Source organism: Nerophis ophidion, linkage group LG07, assembly GCF_033978795.1.
Source record: "Nerophis ophidion isolate RoL-2023_Sa linkage group LG07, RoL_Noph_v1.0, whole genome shotgun sequence".
Taxonomy (NCBI): Eukaryota; Metazoa; Chordata; class Actinopteri; order Syngnathiformes; family Syngnathidae; genus Nerophis; species Nerophis ophidion.
In genome coordinates this window covers 13,222,709-13,240,428 of record NC_084617.1, presented here as the reverse complement: position 1 = coordinate 13,240,428, position 17,720 = coordinate 13,222,709, and the positions used below count along the sequence as shown (strand labels likewise).

General features: G+C 41.9%; 1 protein-coding gene across 1 annotated transcript in view; it reads left to right on the top strand.

The window, feature by feature from the left end:
- The window catches only part of srcin1a (SRC kinase signaling inhibitor 1a), a 174,216-nt gene that overhangs the window by 116,400 nt on the left and 40,096 nt on the right, over window positions 1-17,720 (top strand). The window contains 1 exon segment of the mRNA XM_061905485.1: window positions 5,243-5,418. Coding sequence (XP_061761469.1) covers window positions 5,243-5,418 — 176 coding nt within the window.

The window sequence follows — 17,720 nt, the reverse complement described above, 5'->3', positions numbered from 1 at the left end:
GCTCATACTTCCTAAAAACCTGTGACGTCTTGCGTACACGTCATCATTACACGACGTTTTCAAGACGAAACTCCCAGGAAATTTAAAATTGCAATTTAGTAAACTAAAAAGGCCGTATTGGCATGTGTTGCAATGTTAATATTTCATCATTGATATATAAACTATCAGACTGCGTGGTGGGTAGTAGTGGGTTTCAGTAGGCCTTTAATGTTGTGCTTCCTTATCCAAAGTCAAAATTCAGAACACCGGCAGCTGGGCTTGGACATACAGGTCATGAATTATTCACCTCAGGAAGACACCACGGTGCTGCAATACGGGAATGCATGTACTGTATGTAAAAAAAAAAGGGAAAAAATAAACATATGGTCACAAATATGAGTGAATATTTGATGAAATATGTTAATAGAATCTTGGTTTAGCTGCAGTGACAACGTAACGGAAGATGACGGGGGTCATGTGGAATGCCGGTGGTGTTGTTTTACTTGCTGGAACATGAGTCGCACATCCATAATTTATTCTCCTTCCCTTACCAGGTGCTTTGATCTCAGAGTTGTATTACACCGACGTTTTTTTTTTTCCATTCATAACACCGAGGAGGAGTTCACGCTCAGTGAATCTGCCGTGTGCACGTAGACACTTTTCCTCGGGGCATACAAATAAGCCCTGGCGTGGGTAAAGTAGCGGGTACACTGCAAAAACTGAAATGTAAGTAAGATTAAATATCTCAAATAAGGGTGATATTTGCTCATTTTATATCTGATAAGATCATTCTTCTCACTGAGCAGATTTTATGTTAGTGTTTTACTTGTTTTAAAGGTTTAGGTCCTAAATGATCTCAGTAAGATATTACAGCTTGTTGCTGAGATTTGATGACCTATATTGAGTAAAACATGCTTGAAACTATTTTTGTCCAAATGTCCAAAACACACCCAGCAATGGTGCACAGGAAGGCGGGGAAGAAGAGGGGGAAAAGGCGGCAAAAATGGTCAAAAGTCCCAATTTTGTCCAAAATACGTCCCCGGGTTCCAATCCCACCAGTCCCGCCGCCGGCCGCACAAGTCCCACGATGCAAAATATGTCCAAAACGCACCCAGTAATGTCCCACGGGAAGTGGGGGATAAAAGTGAAAAAAGTTGGCAAAAGTCCCCCAAAATTTTCAAAATACCTACCCAGGTTCCAGTCCTACAAGTACCGGGATGCCCAAAATGTCCATAACACACCCAGCCGAGTCCCACGGGGAGGGAGGATAAAAGTTGCGGAAGTCCCCAAATATGTTCAAAATACCTACCCAGGTTCGATTCCCACATGTATCACGGGTATGATTTTTGAAACTTTTACCGAATTTTCTCACTTTTCTCCCCCCCTTCCCGTGGGACTTTCCTGGGGGCGTTTTGGACATCTTTGGCATCCCGGCCGGCGGCTGGACTTGTGGGACTCGAACCTGGGTAGGTATTTTGGACATTTTTCGGACTTTTGCCGACTTTTTTAACTTTTATTCCCCCTCCCCGTGGGACTTGGCTGGGTGTGTTATGGACATTTTGGGCATCCCGGGACTTGCGCGGCTTTACATAAGATTTTATGTTTGAGGGTTAGAGGGTTTTGGTCCTAAATGATCTCAGTAAGATATTACAGCTTGTTGCTGAGATTAGATGACCTATATTGAGTAAAACATGCTTGAAACTATTTTTGTCCAAATGTCCAAAACACACCCAGCAATGGTGCACAGGAAGGCGGGGAAGAAGAGGGGGAAAAGGCGGCCAAAATGGTCAAAAGTCCCATTTTTGTCCAAAATATGTCCCCGGGTTCCAGTCCCACCAGTCCCGCCGCCGGCCTCATAAGTCCCGGGATGCAAAAAATGTCCAAAACACACCCAGCAAAGTCCCACGAGAAGTGGGAAAGAAATGTGAGAAAAGTCGGCAAAAGTCCCCAAAAATGTTCAAAATACCTACCCAGGTTCCAGTCCTACAAGTACCGGGATGCCCAAAATGTCCATAACACACCCAGCCGAGTCCCACGGGGAGGGGGGATAAAAGTTGCAGAAGTCCCCAAATATGTTCAAAATACCTACCCAGGTTCGATTCCCACATGTATCACGGGTATGATTTTTAAAACATTTTACCGAATTTTCTAACTTTTCTCCCCCGCTTCCCGTGGGACTTTCCTGGGCACGTTTTGGACATTTTGGGCATCACTGCCGGCGGAGGAACTTGTGGGACTCAAACCTGGGTAGGTATTTTGGACATTTTTCGGACTTTTGCCGACTTTTTCAACTTTTATCCCCCCTCCCCGTGGGACTTGGCTGGGTGTGTTATGGACATTTTGGGCATCCCGGGACTCGCGCGGCTTTACATAAGATTTTATGTTCGAGGGTTAGAGGGTTTAGGTCCTAAATGATCTCAGTAAGATATTACAGCTTGTTGCTGAGATTTGATGACCTATATTGAGTAAAACATGCTTGAAACTGTTTTTGTCCGAATGTCCAAAACACACCCAGCAATGGTGCACAGGAAGGCGGGGAAGAAGAGGGGGAAAAGGCGGCCAAAATGGTCAAAAGTCCCATTTTTGTCCAAAATACTTCCCCGGGTTCCAGTACCATCAGTCCCGCCGCCGGCCGCACAAGTCCCGGAATGCAAAAAATGTCCAAAACGCACCTAGTAATGTCCCACGAGAAGTGGGGGAGAAAAATGAAAAAAGTTGGCAAAAATCCCCAAAAATGTTCAAAATACCTACCCAGGTTCCAGTCCTACAAGTACCGGGATGCCCAAAATGTCCATAACACACCCAGCCAAGTCCCACGGGCAGGGGGGATAAAATTTGCAGAAGTCCCAAATATGTTCAAAATACCTACCCAGGTTCGAATCCCACATGTATCACGGGTATGATTTTTGAACATTTTACCGAATTTTCTCACTTTTCTCCCCCCCTTCCTGTGGGACTTTCCTGGGCACGTTTTGGACATTTTGGGCATCACTGCCGGCGGAGGGACTTGTGGGACTCGAACCTGGGTAGGTATTTTGGACATTTTTCGGACTTTTGACGACTTTTTCAACTTTTATCCCCCCTCCCCGTGGGACTTGGCTGGGTGTGTTATGGACATTTTGGGCATCCCGGGACTTGTGCAGCTTTACATAAGATTTTATGTTCGAGGGTTAGAGGGTTTAGGTCCTAAATGATCTCAGTAAGATATTACAGCTTGTTGCTGAGATTTGATGACCTATATTGAGTAAAACATGCTTGAAACTATTTTTGTCCAAATGTCTAAAACACACCCAGCAATGGTGCACAGGAAGGCGGGGAAGAAGAGGGAGAAAAGGCGGCCAAAATGGTCAAAAGTCCCAATTTTGTCCAAAATACGTCCCCGGGTTCCAATCCCACCAGTCCCGCCGCCGACCGCACAAGTCCCGGGATGCAAAAAATGTCCAAAACACACCCAGCAAAGCCCCACGGGAAGTGGGAGAGAAATGTGAGAAAAGTTGGCAAAAGTCCCCAAAAATGTTCAAAATACCTACCCAGGTTCCAGTCCTACAAGTACCGGGATGCCCAAAATGTCCATAACACACCCAGCCGAGTCCCACGGGGAGCGAGGATAAAAGTTGCGGAAGTCCCCAAATATGTTCAAAATACCTACCCAGGTTCGATTCCCACATGTATCACGGGTATGATTTTTGAACATTTTACCGAATTTTCTCACTTTTCTCCCCCCCTTCCTGTGGGACTTTCCTGGGCACGTTTTGGACATTTTGGGCATCACTGAGGGACTTGTGGGACTCGAACTTGGGTTGGTATTTTGGAAATTTTTCGGACTTTTGACGGCTTTTTCAACTTTTATCCCCCCTCCCCGTGGGACTTGGCTGGGTGTGTTATGGACATTTTGGGCATCCCGGGACTTGCGCGGCTTTACATAAGATTTCATGTTCGAGGGTTAGAGGGTTTAGGTCCTAAATGATCTCAGTAAGATATTACAGCTTGTTGCTGAGATTTGATGACCTATATTGAGTAAAACATGCTTGAAACTATTTTTGTCCAAATGTCCAAAACACACCCAGCAATGGTGCACAGGAAGGCGGGGAAGAAGAGGGAGAAAAGGCGGCCAAAATGGTCAAAAGTCCCAATTTTGTCCAAAATACGTCCCCGGGTTCCAATCCCACCAGTCCCGCCGCCGGCCGCACAAGTCCCGGGGTGCAATAAATGTCCGAAACACACCCAGCAAAGTCCCACGAGAAGTGGGAGAGAAATTGGAAAAAGTCGGCAAAAGTCCACAAAAATGTTCAAAATACCTACCCAGGTTCCAGTCCTACAAGTACCGGGATGCCCAAAATGTCCATAACACACCCAGCCGAGTCCCATGGGGAGGGGGGATAAAAGTTGCAGAAGTCCCAAATATGTTCAAAATACCTACCCAGGTTCGATTCCCACATGTATCACGGGTATGATTTTTGAACATTTTACCGAATTTTCTCACTTTTCTCCCCCCCTTCCTGTGGGACTTTCCTGGGCACGTTTTGGACATTTTGGGCATCACTGCCAGCGGAGGGACTTGTGGGACTCGAACCTGGGTAGGTATTTTGGACATTTTTCGGACTTTTGACGACTTTTCCAACTTTTAAGTCTGGGTGTAATATGGACATTTTATGTTCGAGGGGCTAGAGGGTTTTGATCCTAAATGATCTCAGTAAGATATTACAGCTTGTTGCTGAGATTTTTCGACCTATATTGAGTAAAACATGCTTGAAACTAGAATATCAACTGTTGCAAAGCTGTGTCATCAACACTCACAAGTATAAAACTACTTTTTTTTAAAGTAATCTTTTCTTATTTCAAGTATGAAAAAAAAAAATCATGACTTTGACACAAATGTGTCTGATAATTAAAACAGGTGACAGCCAAATGAACTTTACTGTTTTATTTTCAATGAAACAATAGAAAATATGTACTCATATAGTAGTACAGTTGTTATTAGTGAGAATATATTTATTTTAAGGTATTTTTGGGTTCATTGAGATTATTTAATTTTACCTGTTTTGAAAAGTCTTGACAAGCCAAAATTTCTTGTTCCATCGGCAGATAATTTTGCTTAGTTCCAATAAAAATACCCCCCATGTTTGTATTTTTGTTTTTTGTTTTTGAACACTGACTTTTTGCAGAGTATCGGGATAACCGACACGGCAGCAGCGAAGGAGTACTCAAAACACGACTTAATATGCCAAGTAAACACGACGTCTTGTCTTTGTGCCACTCACAGCTGGAGAACCAAGACTCCATGCGCACGATGCTCAAGCGGACCGAGGCGGAGTTGAACGTGCGCGTGGCCGACGCCCTCAGGAAGCAGGAGGATCCTTTGCAGAGACAGCGCCTCCTAGTGGAGGAGGAGAGGCTCAAGTACCTCAACGAGGAGGAGCTCATCATCCAGCAGCTACAGTCAGTAACAACACACACGTGCGCTTACGTCCCAACTGCGGACCCCGTTTCCATATGAGTTGGGAAATTGTGTTCGATGTAAATTTAAACAGAATACAATGATTTGCAAATCATTTTCAACCCATATTCAGTTGAATATGCTACAAAGACAACGTATTTGATTAAACTGATAAACCTTTTTTTTTTTTTTTGCAAATAATCATTAACATTATAATTTGATGCCAGCAACACGTGACAAAGAAGTTGGGAAAGGTGGCGATAAATACTGATTAAGTTGAGGAATGCTCATCAAACACTTGTTTGGAACATCCCACAGGTGTGCAGGCTAATTGGGAACAGGTGGGTGCCATGACTGGGTATAAAAACAGCTTCCCAAAAATTACTCAGTTTTTCACAAGAAAGGATGGGGCGAGGTACACCCCTTTGTCCACAACTGCGTGAGCAAATAGTCAAACAGTTTAAGAACAACGTTTCTCAAAGTGCAATTGGAAGAAATTTAGGGATTTCAACATCTACGGTCCATAATATCATCAAAAGGTTCAGAGAATCTGGAGAAATCACTCCACGTAAGCGGCATGGCCGGAAACCAACATTGAATGACCGTGACCTTCGATCCCTCAGACGGCACTATATCAAAAATCGACATCAATCTGTAAAGAATATCACCACATGGGCTCAGGAACATTTCAGAACACCACTGTCACTAAATACAGTTTGTCGCTACATCTGGAAGTGCAAGTTAAAGCTCTACTATGCAAAGTGAAAGCCATTTATCAACAACATCCAGAAATGCCGCCGGCTTCTCTGGGCCCGAGATCATCTAAGATGGACTGATGCACAGTGGAAAAGCGTTCTGTGGTCTGACGAGTCCACATTTCAAATTGTTTTTGGAAATATTCGACATCGTGTCATCAGGACCAAAGGGGAAGCGAACCATGCAGACTGTTATCGATAAAAAAGTTCAAAAGCCAGCATCTGTGGTGGTATGGGGGTGCATTACTGCCCAAGGCATGGGTAACTTACACATCTGTGAAGGCACCATTGATGCTGAACGATACATACAGGTTTTGGAACAACATATGCTGCCATCTAAGCGCCGTCTTTTTCATGGACGCCCCTGCTTATTTCAGCAAGACAATGCCAAGCCACATTCAGCATGTGTTACAACAGCGTGGCTTCGTAAAAAAAAGAGTGCGGGTACTTTCCTGGCCCGCCTGCAGTCCAGACCTGTCTCCCATCGAAAATATGCGGCGCATTATGAAGTGTAAAATACGACAGCGGAGACCCCGGACTGTTGAACGACTGAAGCTCTACATAAAACAAGAATGGGAAAGAATTCCACTTTCAAAGCTTCAACAATTAGTTTCCTCAGTTCCCAAACGTTTATTGAGTGTTGTTAAAAAAAAGGTGATGTAACACAGTGGTGAACATGCCCTTTCCCAACTACTTTTGCACGTGTTGCAGCCATGAAATTCTAAGTTAATTATTATTTGCAAAAAAAAAAATAACGTTTATGGGTTTGAACATCAAATATCTTGTCTTTGTAGTGCATTCAATTGAATATGGGTTGAAAAGGATTTGCAAATCATTGTATTACCTTTATATTTACATCCAACACAATTTCCCAACTCATATGGAAATGGGGTTTGTATAAGAGCCTCTTTTGATTTGTGGATTTGCGACAAAGTTGAAACGTTTTTTCAAGTGAATAAGTCAACGCGGTGATCGGATAAAGCCGGAAGCTTCATTAAGCCCGGCTTAGAGAGCGAGATTCTCATTAAGATGCGACTAATTGAAGCTCCTGCAAAAGCAGCCTTGCGATTTCACGTCAGATGAGCCTTCTCTGAGGTAACACTTCCCAAATTTAATGACACATCTGTTCCAAAAAAAAAAAAAAAATCATTAAAAAACAGTCTGCATCCCAACATTAGCAAGGAGGATTTGAGCCCCAATTAAAAATAAAACCATTAAAAAGCTGTTTGCCACTTATGAGAAAAACAAAACAAGTACTGGCCCAGATTTGGATATTCAAGAATGATTTGAATAAAATTACCAACTAAAAAAATAACAGTGTTTTGTAATACATTATAATTGCCTTCATTAGCTGTGATAAAATATAAAACTATATAAACTGTAAATTAAATTACATAAACCAGGATTATTTTAAAGATTTTGCATTTGACTTGTGAAATAAACTGGATAAAAACCCACAATAAATTGGCCTATAACAGGGGTCGGGAACCTTTTTGGCTGAGAGAGCCTTGAAACCAAATATTTTAAAATGTATTTCCGTGAGAGCCATATAATATTTTTTAACACTGAATAGAACTAAATGTGTGCATTTTTAAGTAATACCAACATTTTTTGAGTATTATAAGTCTCTTATTCTTTTTAATAACAATGTTATTCTGAAGCTAACCAATAATAGATCAAATACTTATTACCGTTAATGCGACTTCTTGAACAGGTGCGGTAGAAAACGGATTGATGGATTAAAATGCATAAGAATGTTTTATATTTTGAACATTATTTTTAATCCTGTGATTACCAGCGGAATTATTCATTATTTATTGTGTTAAGCAATGTCAGCTAAGATTTATCTGAGAGCCAGATGCAGTCATCAAAAGAGCCACATCTGGCTCTAGAGCCGTAGGTTCCCTACCCCTGGCCTATAATATACTTTTATGATAGACAGGAAATGTATGATTTATTGAAAGGGGATTTCTCTTTTTCCTGATTTATAAATTTTGTGAGCCTGCAAGCAGGTTTGATTGCCTTTATCATCAAAAATATATATTAGCGTTGTTCCCCTAGGGCAGGCCTGGTTAATTATTTTGACTCGGGGGCCAAATTTAGAGAAAAAAAATGTATCTGGGTGCACTAGGAACACTAATACAAAATCTCACAATAATGTCTGATAAAATGCTAAAAATGTTATGACAGACCACCTTAAAAAATGAAATATAATTTAAATGTTTTTTACACGCAGAATGTACAAACCCCGTTTCCATATGAGTTGGGAAATTGTGTTAGATGTAAATATAAACGGAATACAACGGTTTGCAAATCATTTTCAACCCATATTCAGTTGAATATGCTACAAAGACAACATATTTGATGTTCAAACTGATAAACTTTTGCAAATAATCATTAACATTAGAATTTGATGCCAGCAACACGTGACAAAGAAGTTGGGAAAGGTGGCAACAAATACAGATAAAGTTGAGGAATGTTCATCAAACACTTATTTGGGACATCCCACCAGGCTAATCGGGAAATTATATATATATTTATATGTGGCGCAGTGGAAGAGTGGCCGTGCGCAACCCGAGGGTCCCTGGTTCAAATCCCACCTGAGCAAGACACTTCACCCTTGCTCCTGATGGGTGCTGGTTGGCGCCTTGCATGGCAGCTCCCTCCATCAGTGTGTGAATGTGTGTGTGAATGGGTAAATGTGGAAGTAGTGTCAAAGCGCTTTGAGTACCTTGAAGGTAGAAAAGCGCTATACAAGTACAACCCATTTATCATTTATATGTTAGAGATGCGCGCATAGGCAATTATATCAACCGCAACCGCATCACTAAAGTCGTCATCCACCCGCCAACATTTTATCAGAACTGCAACCACCCGCCCGTTGTTATATATCCGGAGTCGGCGACCTTTACCACTAAAGAGCTAGTTTGACCCGTGTCACAAAGTGAAGAAGGCATTGGGAGCCGCTAACGTTCTCGCGAATATCCGATGGTGCTCATTCAGATAACGGGAATAAGGGTGTGCTTTGAAACCATTGCCTTTGACATCTTCAACAACATGTACGAACCGTTTGCTAGTCCAGCAACATGCTGTATGCAGCTTCCGCAAACACACGTACAAGATTGAAGGTCATTCTGGGTGATGCAGAGTACACTAATGGTTGTGATATAAACAATTTTAACACTCTTACTAATATGCGCCACACTGTGAAGCCACAGCAAACAAGACATTTCGGGAGAACATCCTCAAAGTAACACAACATAAACGCAACACAACAAATACCCAGAATCCTTTGCATCCATGACAAAACCCTGAATATACTTTACACCCCCGCGCCCCCAACCCCGCCCACCTTAGTGGGGTGTATAATATAGTCAGGAATGTCATGGATGCAAAGGATTCTGGGTATTTGTTGTGTTGCGTTTATGTTGTGTTACTGTGAGGATGTTCTCCCGAAATATGTTTGTCATTCTTGTTTGGTGTGGCTTCACAGCGTGGCGCATATTAGTAAGAGTGTTAAAATTGTTTATATCACAACCATTAGTGTACTCTGTGTCACCCAGTATGCCTTGCAGTCGTGTGCGTGTGTCAGTGGAAGCCGCACACAACATATTGCTGGGCTTGCAAGTAAATTGTACATGTTGTAGAAGGCCTCAAAGGCAAAGGCTTCATTGCACGCCCTAATACTTATTAACTGGGTGACTGCCGGCAGACATTCTTGAGAATGTTCACGTCAACTAATGTCTTCTTCGCTTTCTGACACGGGTCCAAAATGGCTCCTTGAATGGTAAAAGTTACCGATCTCTGAACCATGCGTATCATATATTTCCAAATGGTTCAACCGCCACCCGCCCGAATCTATTTAAAATCTATTTTTTCGTCATGTCACCCGCCCGACTCCGCGGAAGAGACCGCAAACCGCACATCTCTTACAGTATATATATATATATATATATATATATATATACACCCCCACCCCCACCCCCACCTCAACACCCCCCCCCCCCCATCCCCCAAATTCGGAGGTCTCAAGGTTGGCAAGTATGCCTTTGACAGTGGTCCATGTGCGATGTCACTGTCGTCCTAAATCCGAAAAAGTGAAGGTGTACCTAATGTTGTGGCTGGTGAATCTATGAGCTGAAGTTTATTTTAGCGCGGATGTTCATCTTCAAGATAAATATTCAACAGCGTGTATGTTCAAGAGACACATTTAGTTACTTTTGGAGAGTGCAAGGCGTGGGGGGGGGGGGGGGGGGGAGTTCATTTGCATTTAAAAAGAACGCCTCCGCACACTTGTCGTGTGCAAACATATGGAAAGCAAGTAAAAATGAGGCTGTTGGGAAAAGTTTCCACCAAAGCAAATCCAATACATATTATAACACAAGGAAGTGTGTTTAATGTAGATTAAAATCATCCTAGGTCCCATGTAGGATTTAGAGAAAAAACATGTCTGTGACAGTCTTATGCCGTCGTCGCTCGGGTTCAGCAGACCACCTTGGGGTGGTTTAGCTGAGGGTTGCAGGTTCGATTCCCGCTTCTGCCAACCTAGTCACTGCCGTTGTGTCCTTGGGCAAGACACTTTACCCACCTGCTCCCAGTGCCACCCACACTGGTTTGGATGTAACTTAGATATTGGGTTTCACAAGGTAAAGAAAGCACTTTGAGTCACTAGAGAAAATGCGCTATATAAATATAATTCACTTCACTTCACCCTGGAAGGACATGCTTTTGAGCAGGTTTGACTCTTGTTTATTTTGTCAAATACAAGCTTTGTCTTTTGGTCCATTCGCTTTTCATCTCTTTTCCACCTGCTCGCTCCTCGCTCTCCTTCAGTCGGCCGCGTCGTCGTGCGCTCTTCTGCTTCCACTCCTCGATCTCTGCTTCAGTCTCTCCAACTCTTTCTGCCTCGATCGCTCCTCCTTCACCCCTTTTATACAGCAGGAGGAGATGAGTTAATTGTGTGCAGGTGTGTGTGCCACGCACCTGATTTAGATTGTGGAGGCGTTGCTCCCAGCAAGCCCTGCCTCTCCGCTCCACCGCATCCTCCGCCTCCTTGCCGCCATCTTGGTCAGGGCAGCCCGTCGGCTCCGCCTCTCCACAATGTCATTCCATCGTTATGCCTATTTAATTGCTTATATACATCAATACAAACTTGATCTTGAGCATATTTTACTAACATAAATGTGATGAATTGTTATGATTCTCCATACACAGTCAACACCACGATACAAAAAACTGAACCCATGTACACTGCAAAAACTGAAATCGAAGCAGGATTAAATATCTCAAATAAGGGTGATATTTGCTTATTTTCTGCCTGATAAGATAATTATTCTCACTAAGCAGATTTTATGTTAGTGTTTTACTTGTTTTAAGGGTTTTGGTCCTAAATGATCTTAGTAAGATATTATCAATCAATCAATCAATCAATGTTTATTTATATAGCCCCAAATCACAAATGTCTCAAAGGACTGCACAAATCATTACGACTACAACATCCTCGGAAGAACCCACAAAAGGGCAAGGAAAACTCACACCCAGTGGGCAGGGAGAATTCACATCCAGTGGGACGCCAGTGACAATGCTGACTATGAGAAACCTTGGAGAGGACCTCAGATGTGGGCAACCCCCCCCCCTCTAGGGGACCGAAAGCAATGGATGTCGAGCGGGTCTAACATGATACTGTGAAAGTACAGCTTGTTGCTGGGATTTGATGACCTATATTAAGTAAAACATGCTTGAAACTCGAATATCAACTGCTGCAAAGCTGTGTCATCAACACTCACAAGTATAAAACTACTTTTTTAAAGTAATAATTTCTTATTTCAAGCGTGAAAAAAAAATCATGACTTTGACACAATTGTGTCTCATATTAAAACTGATGACAGCCAAATGGACTTTGCTGTTTTATGTTCAATGAAACTGTTACGGCTTAGACCCCTGCCAACACCGCACATCTGTCTGTGCGCTCCAGTGAGCGCACCACGGGACACGCCCACGGGCGCGCGAATCCACCGTGCAGCATTCACCAGCTGTAATCATTCACCGGCAATCAGCACACCTGCATGTAACAAAGGAGCTGCCTTCTTAAACCTGGACAACCCTGCCATCGCTCGCCGGAGTATAGTGTTCTTTTGGCATATCTCTGACTTTGTTCCACGTGTCGAGCTGTGCGTCTCGACAATACCTCGTTTCTCCCCCTGTTTCCCAAATTGCCTCTTGGATCTCGACCTCCCGTTTAGACACGGATCTCTCTCTTCCCCTAGACTTCCTCATCTCTCGTTCAACACTTGGCAACACACACCTCAGTTAAGTTCTACACATACTTTTTTCACCATACACACTCTTGGATTTTTGACACACACCATTCTATAGTGTATATTCTATTGTTTTATTATTATATATATATATACAGTATATATATAGAGTGAATATATATAATACATCATTGAACACTACTGCCCTCTGGTGTCTGAGCCGTCACCTCCCCTTAGCAAGCCATAACAGAAACAATAGAAAATACGTACTCTTATAGTAGTACAGTTGTTATTAGTGAGAATGTACTTATTTTAAGGTATTTTTGGGGTTCATTGAAGTTAGCTAATTTTACTTGTTTTAGAACATGGGTGTCAAACTCTGGCCCGCGGGCCAAAACTGGCCCGCTGTGTAATTTGACTTGGCCCTTGAGGCAATATCAATTTAGCATTAGATCTGACCCGCCGGTGTTATACAGCGTCGGTGCCGCTGTAACACCGCATTCACCCCTAATACTCATACTTGCCAACCCTCCTAATTTTCCCGATAGACTCCCGAAGTTCAGTGCTCCTCCTGAAAATCTCCCGGGGCAACCAATCTCCCGAATTTCTACCGATTTCCACCTGGACAACTATATTGGGGGCGTGCATTTAAGGCACTGCCTTTAGCGTTCTCTACAACCTGTCGTCACGTCCGCTTTTCCTCCATACAAACAGCGTGTCACATAATATTTGTGGTTTTTACACACACACACACATGCACAAGTGAATGCAAGGCATACTTGGTCAACAGCCCCACAGGTCACACTGAGGGTGGCCGTATAAACAACTTTAGCACTGTTACAAATATGCGCCACACTGTGATCCCACCCCAAACAAGAATGACAAACACATTTCGGGTGAACATCCGCACCATAACACAACAGAACAAATACCCAGAAACCCTTGCAGCACTAACTCTTCTGGGAAACTTCCAGCAAACTGACCAATAATCAACGTTTTATTCATGCATTTTCTCTTGCTACTTCAAGACTTGAATGTTTGGTTCATTCATTATTGTTATTTTATTTTCAAATTTATTATTAGCCTGTGGAAAAAATTTGATATTTACCTCAGACGATTGCAAATAGAAAAAAAGTCATACCATTTTTATTTAAATTTTATTTGATATGCCATTGATATTCTTTTAATTATTATTGTTATTATTTGAAACTGGATTTTGGATGTCACTAAAGTTATATAAGCCTTGCTTGTTCAATATTTAATGCAAAACTTGTTTGGGTCCCTATTAAAAGGTTAACTTGTTCAACCTTACAGTTCCGTTTAAAATTTTGGCCCACTCTGTATTTGAGTTTGACACCCCTGCTTTAGAAAGTCTTGACCAGCCAATTTGTCTTATTATACTGGCAGATAATTTTGCTTAGTTCGAATAAAATACCCCTCATTTTTGTATTTTTTTTTCTTGTTTTTGAACACTGACTTTTTGCAGTGTACTTTTACATCCACTACATCATTGAAAACTGTCCTTAAATATTTAAGATCAATGTGCGTCAACATCTTTTAGCACAGAATGTAACTTGCAGAAAGAAAAAAAAAACCTGCTCATAAATAACAATAGTCACATATTTTACATTCTTTAAAGAATAGCAGTGGTGTGGAGCCTTCATATACATAAAACAAACAATATTGTACTTAATGTTATTTCAATAGGTTTGGCAGTGTGATGTCATCACACTGCCAATAAAATCGGGTAATGAAGCGTCAACATATTTTTAAAGACAAATCATGGTGTTTTTATTCGGTATTGGTATTGACATTACAGCCATTTTTTATTACCTCTGACCTTTTCTTGCTGTCATTTCTGTTCATTTTATTCCTGCAATGGTCCATAAAAAAAGAGCTGTGTCCAGCAAATGGCCCCCGGGGCTACAGTTCCTAGTGCTATAAGTCAAGCAGTTGCATTCAAAGTGTTGCAAAAATGACAGAAGAGTGTCTCCAAGCTGTATTTTCTTCGCACTTATAGAAGTGATCACATTTGAGTTGCATGTTCTGCACACTGTGGTAATGTACACTCCCTAGGCTTGTGTTGGCGGATCTCTGCTTTCACTTGTGATGAATTTGGTATTTGATTACTGAATAAATGCATGTTGCAAGATAGACCTCTCTTTCACTTTTAATATGTACCTTTCCTCGCTAAAAAAAAAAAAACTTCCAATGTTGCCATCTTACGGTTGCTGAGTTAAGCTTGTTTGCTGACTTCGCACTGAGAGTTCACTCTAGCAGCACTGAGAGCAGGCTCTGTCAAAAAAACTCTACGTAATGTTGCAATTTTTAATACCAACAAAAACCTTGACTCAAGGAATGCTCCAACGTAAGTAAAGTAAGGCTCCACTGCTACAAAAAATGCTCGAGCTTGAGACTAATATACAAACCCTGTTTCCATATGAGTTGGGAAATCGTGTTAGATGTAAATATAAACGGAATACAATGATTTGCAAATCATTTTTAACCCGAATATGCTACAAAGACAACATATTTAATGTTAAAACTGATCTTTTTTTTTTTTTTTTGCAAATAATCATTAACTTTAGAATTTGATGCCAGCAACACGTGACAAAGAAGTTGGGAAAGGTGGCAATAAATACTGATAAAGTTGAAGAATGCGCATCAAACACTTATTTGGGACATCCCACAAGTGTGCAGGCTAATTGGGAGCAGGTGGGTGCCATGATTGGGTATAAAAGCGGCTTCCATGAAATGCTAAGTAATTCACAAACAAGGATGGGGCGAGGGTCACCAATTTGTAAGCAAATTGTTGAACAGTTTTAGAACAACATTTCTCAACAAGCTATTGCAAGGAATTTAGGGATTTCACCATCTATGGTCCGTAAAGTCATTAAAAGGTTCAGCGAATCTGGAGAAATCACGGACCTTTGAGCCCTGCATCAAAAACCGACATCAGTGTGTAAAAGATATCACCACATGGGCTCAGGAACACTTCATAAAACCACTGTCAGTAACTACAGTTGGTCGCTACATATGTAAATGCAAGTTAAAACTCTACTATGCAAAGCGAAAGCCATTTATCAACAACACCCAGGAACGCCGCCGGCTTCGCTGGGCCCGAGATCATCTAATATGGACTGATGCAAAGTGGGGGAAAAAAAAAGTTTGAATTTGAACATCAAATATCTTGTTTTTGTACTGCATTCAATTGAATATGGATTGAAAAAGATTTGCAAATCATTGTATTCCGTTTATATTTACATCTAACACAATTTCCCAACTCATATGGAAACGGGGTTCGTACATTGGCTTTGCAATTGACACGCTACTGATTAGTATTAGTGATTTTACATGCCGATTTTCATACATCCATTTTTCTACCGCTTGTCCCTTTTGTAGTTGCGGGGGGGGGGGGGGGGGGGGGGTGCTTGAGCCTATCTCAGCTGCATTTGGGCAGAAGGCGGTGTACACCCTGGACAAGTTTCCACCTCATCACAGGGCCAACACAAATAGACAGACGACATTCACACATTAGGGCCAATTTTAGTATTGCCAACATACTTGCCAACCTTGAGACCTGCGATTTCGGGGGTTGGGGGCGTGGTCGGGGGCGTGGTTGGGGTGAGGGCGTGGTTAAGAGGGGAGGAGTATATTTACATCTACAATTCACCAACTCAAGTATTTCATATATATATATATATTTTTTTTTTAATTATATATATAAATAAAAGAAATAGTTGAATTTCAGACGGCACCTATCCAATACACAGTAATAAAAACACAGTTGTTCTACTTACTGTAATGTGCTTGCTGGTTACTAAAAAAAAACAACACTTACCTTTCACTATTTGAGTAACCTTTGTTCTGCCATTTGCGTACTGGCGAGAGTCACTTGCCGTCAGGTGCGCAACACCACGTAAATCGTTGGCCAATCAAAAAGCAACCCCATAACGCTATAGCCATCAATTACCAGGAGATGGCAACAGACAACATAGAATCACTCTATTACAGACTGTAACTTCCTCGTTCTTCTGCTTCATCTCCTTGTCTGTGCAGTTTTTTATTAAAATCCGTACATGTTGTAACGTGATTGGGTAGGCAAGCTGTTTATATAGTGGGAAACCGGACGTGAAAACTGTCTGTCCGCATGGAGCTGCAGGGGGCGTGGCCTCCAGCTCCGCTGAATTTCGGGGGATTTTCGGGAGAAAATTTCTTCCGGGAGGGTTTCGAAGAGGTGCTGAATTTCTGGAGTCTCCCGGAAAATCCGGGAGGGTTGGCAAGTATGGTTGCCAATCAACATATCCCCAGGTGCATGTCTTTGGAGGTAGGAGGAAGCCGGGAGTACCCGGAGGGAACCCACGCAGACAAGGGGAGAACATGCAAACTCCACACAGAAAGATCCCGAGCCCGGGATTGAGCCTAGGACTACTCAGGACCTTCGTATTGTGAGGCACATGCACTAACCCCTGTCTCACTATGCTTCCCCAAGTCGATATCAACATGCAAAAAAATGCATAAATGCCATTTTTTTTCAGTATCTTCAGTACCAAATACTGTGCAATATTTTTCCTAGGCGAGCCGTGTCAATTCTCGCTGCTTAAAAATGCTTCCTGGTAGAGATGGGAATCGAAAACCAGTTCCTGTTCAGGATCGGTTCTCAGTGTATCAATTCCTTGGATTCGCTTGCCATTTCGTCCAGTGCTGGGGTGTTCAACTCATTTTAGATTGGGAGCCACATGGAGAAAAATCTACTCCCAAGTGGGCCGGACTGGTAAAATCACAGCACGATAACTTAAAAATACAGACAACTTCACATTGTTTTCTTTGTTTAAAAATAGAACAAGCACATTCTGAAATTGCACAAATCATAATGTTGTTGGGGGTTTTTTACACTTACATATTACGGTTGTTATTATTCTATTTTTATTTGTTGGTATCTATGTTTTTTTTAAATTATGTGATAATGTTCATCAGTCAACTCATAGGTGTTAATTTTCAATCTATCAAGATTTTTTTTTTAAATCAATGCAGCTGAGCTAGGCTCCAGCACCCCCCGCGATCCGAAATGGGACAAGTGGTAGAAAATGGATGGATGGATGGATATCGTCTTGGTATCAAAGTATCGATACTGTAATCTCTTGATAACAAGTCAACACAAATCATGTAGATTTGCAGTGGTCAGGTTCAAACATCGATGACATCTATTAAACAAGACAAGATACAAATAAATAAACAGAGACATAATTCAATTTGGCTCAATTGAGGAGAAACGTCTAATCTGTACTCTTG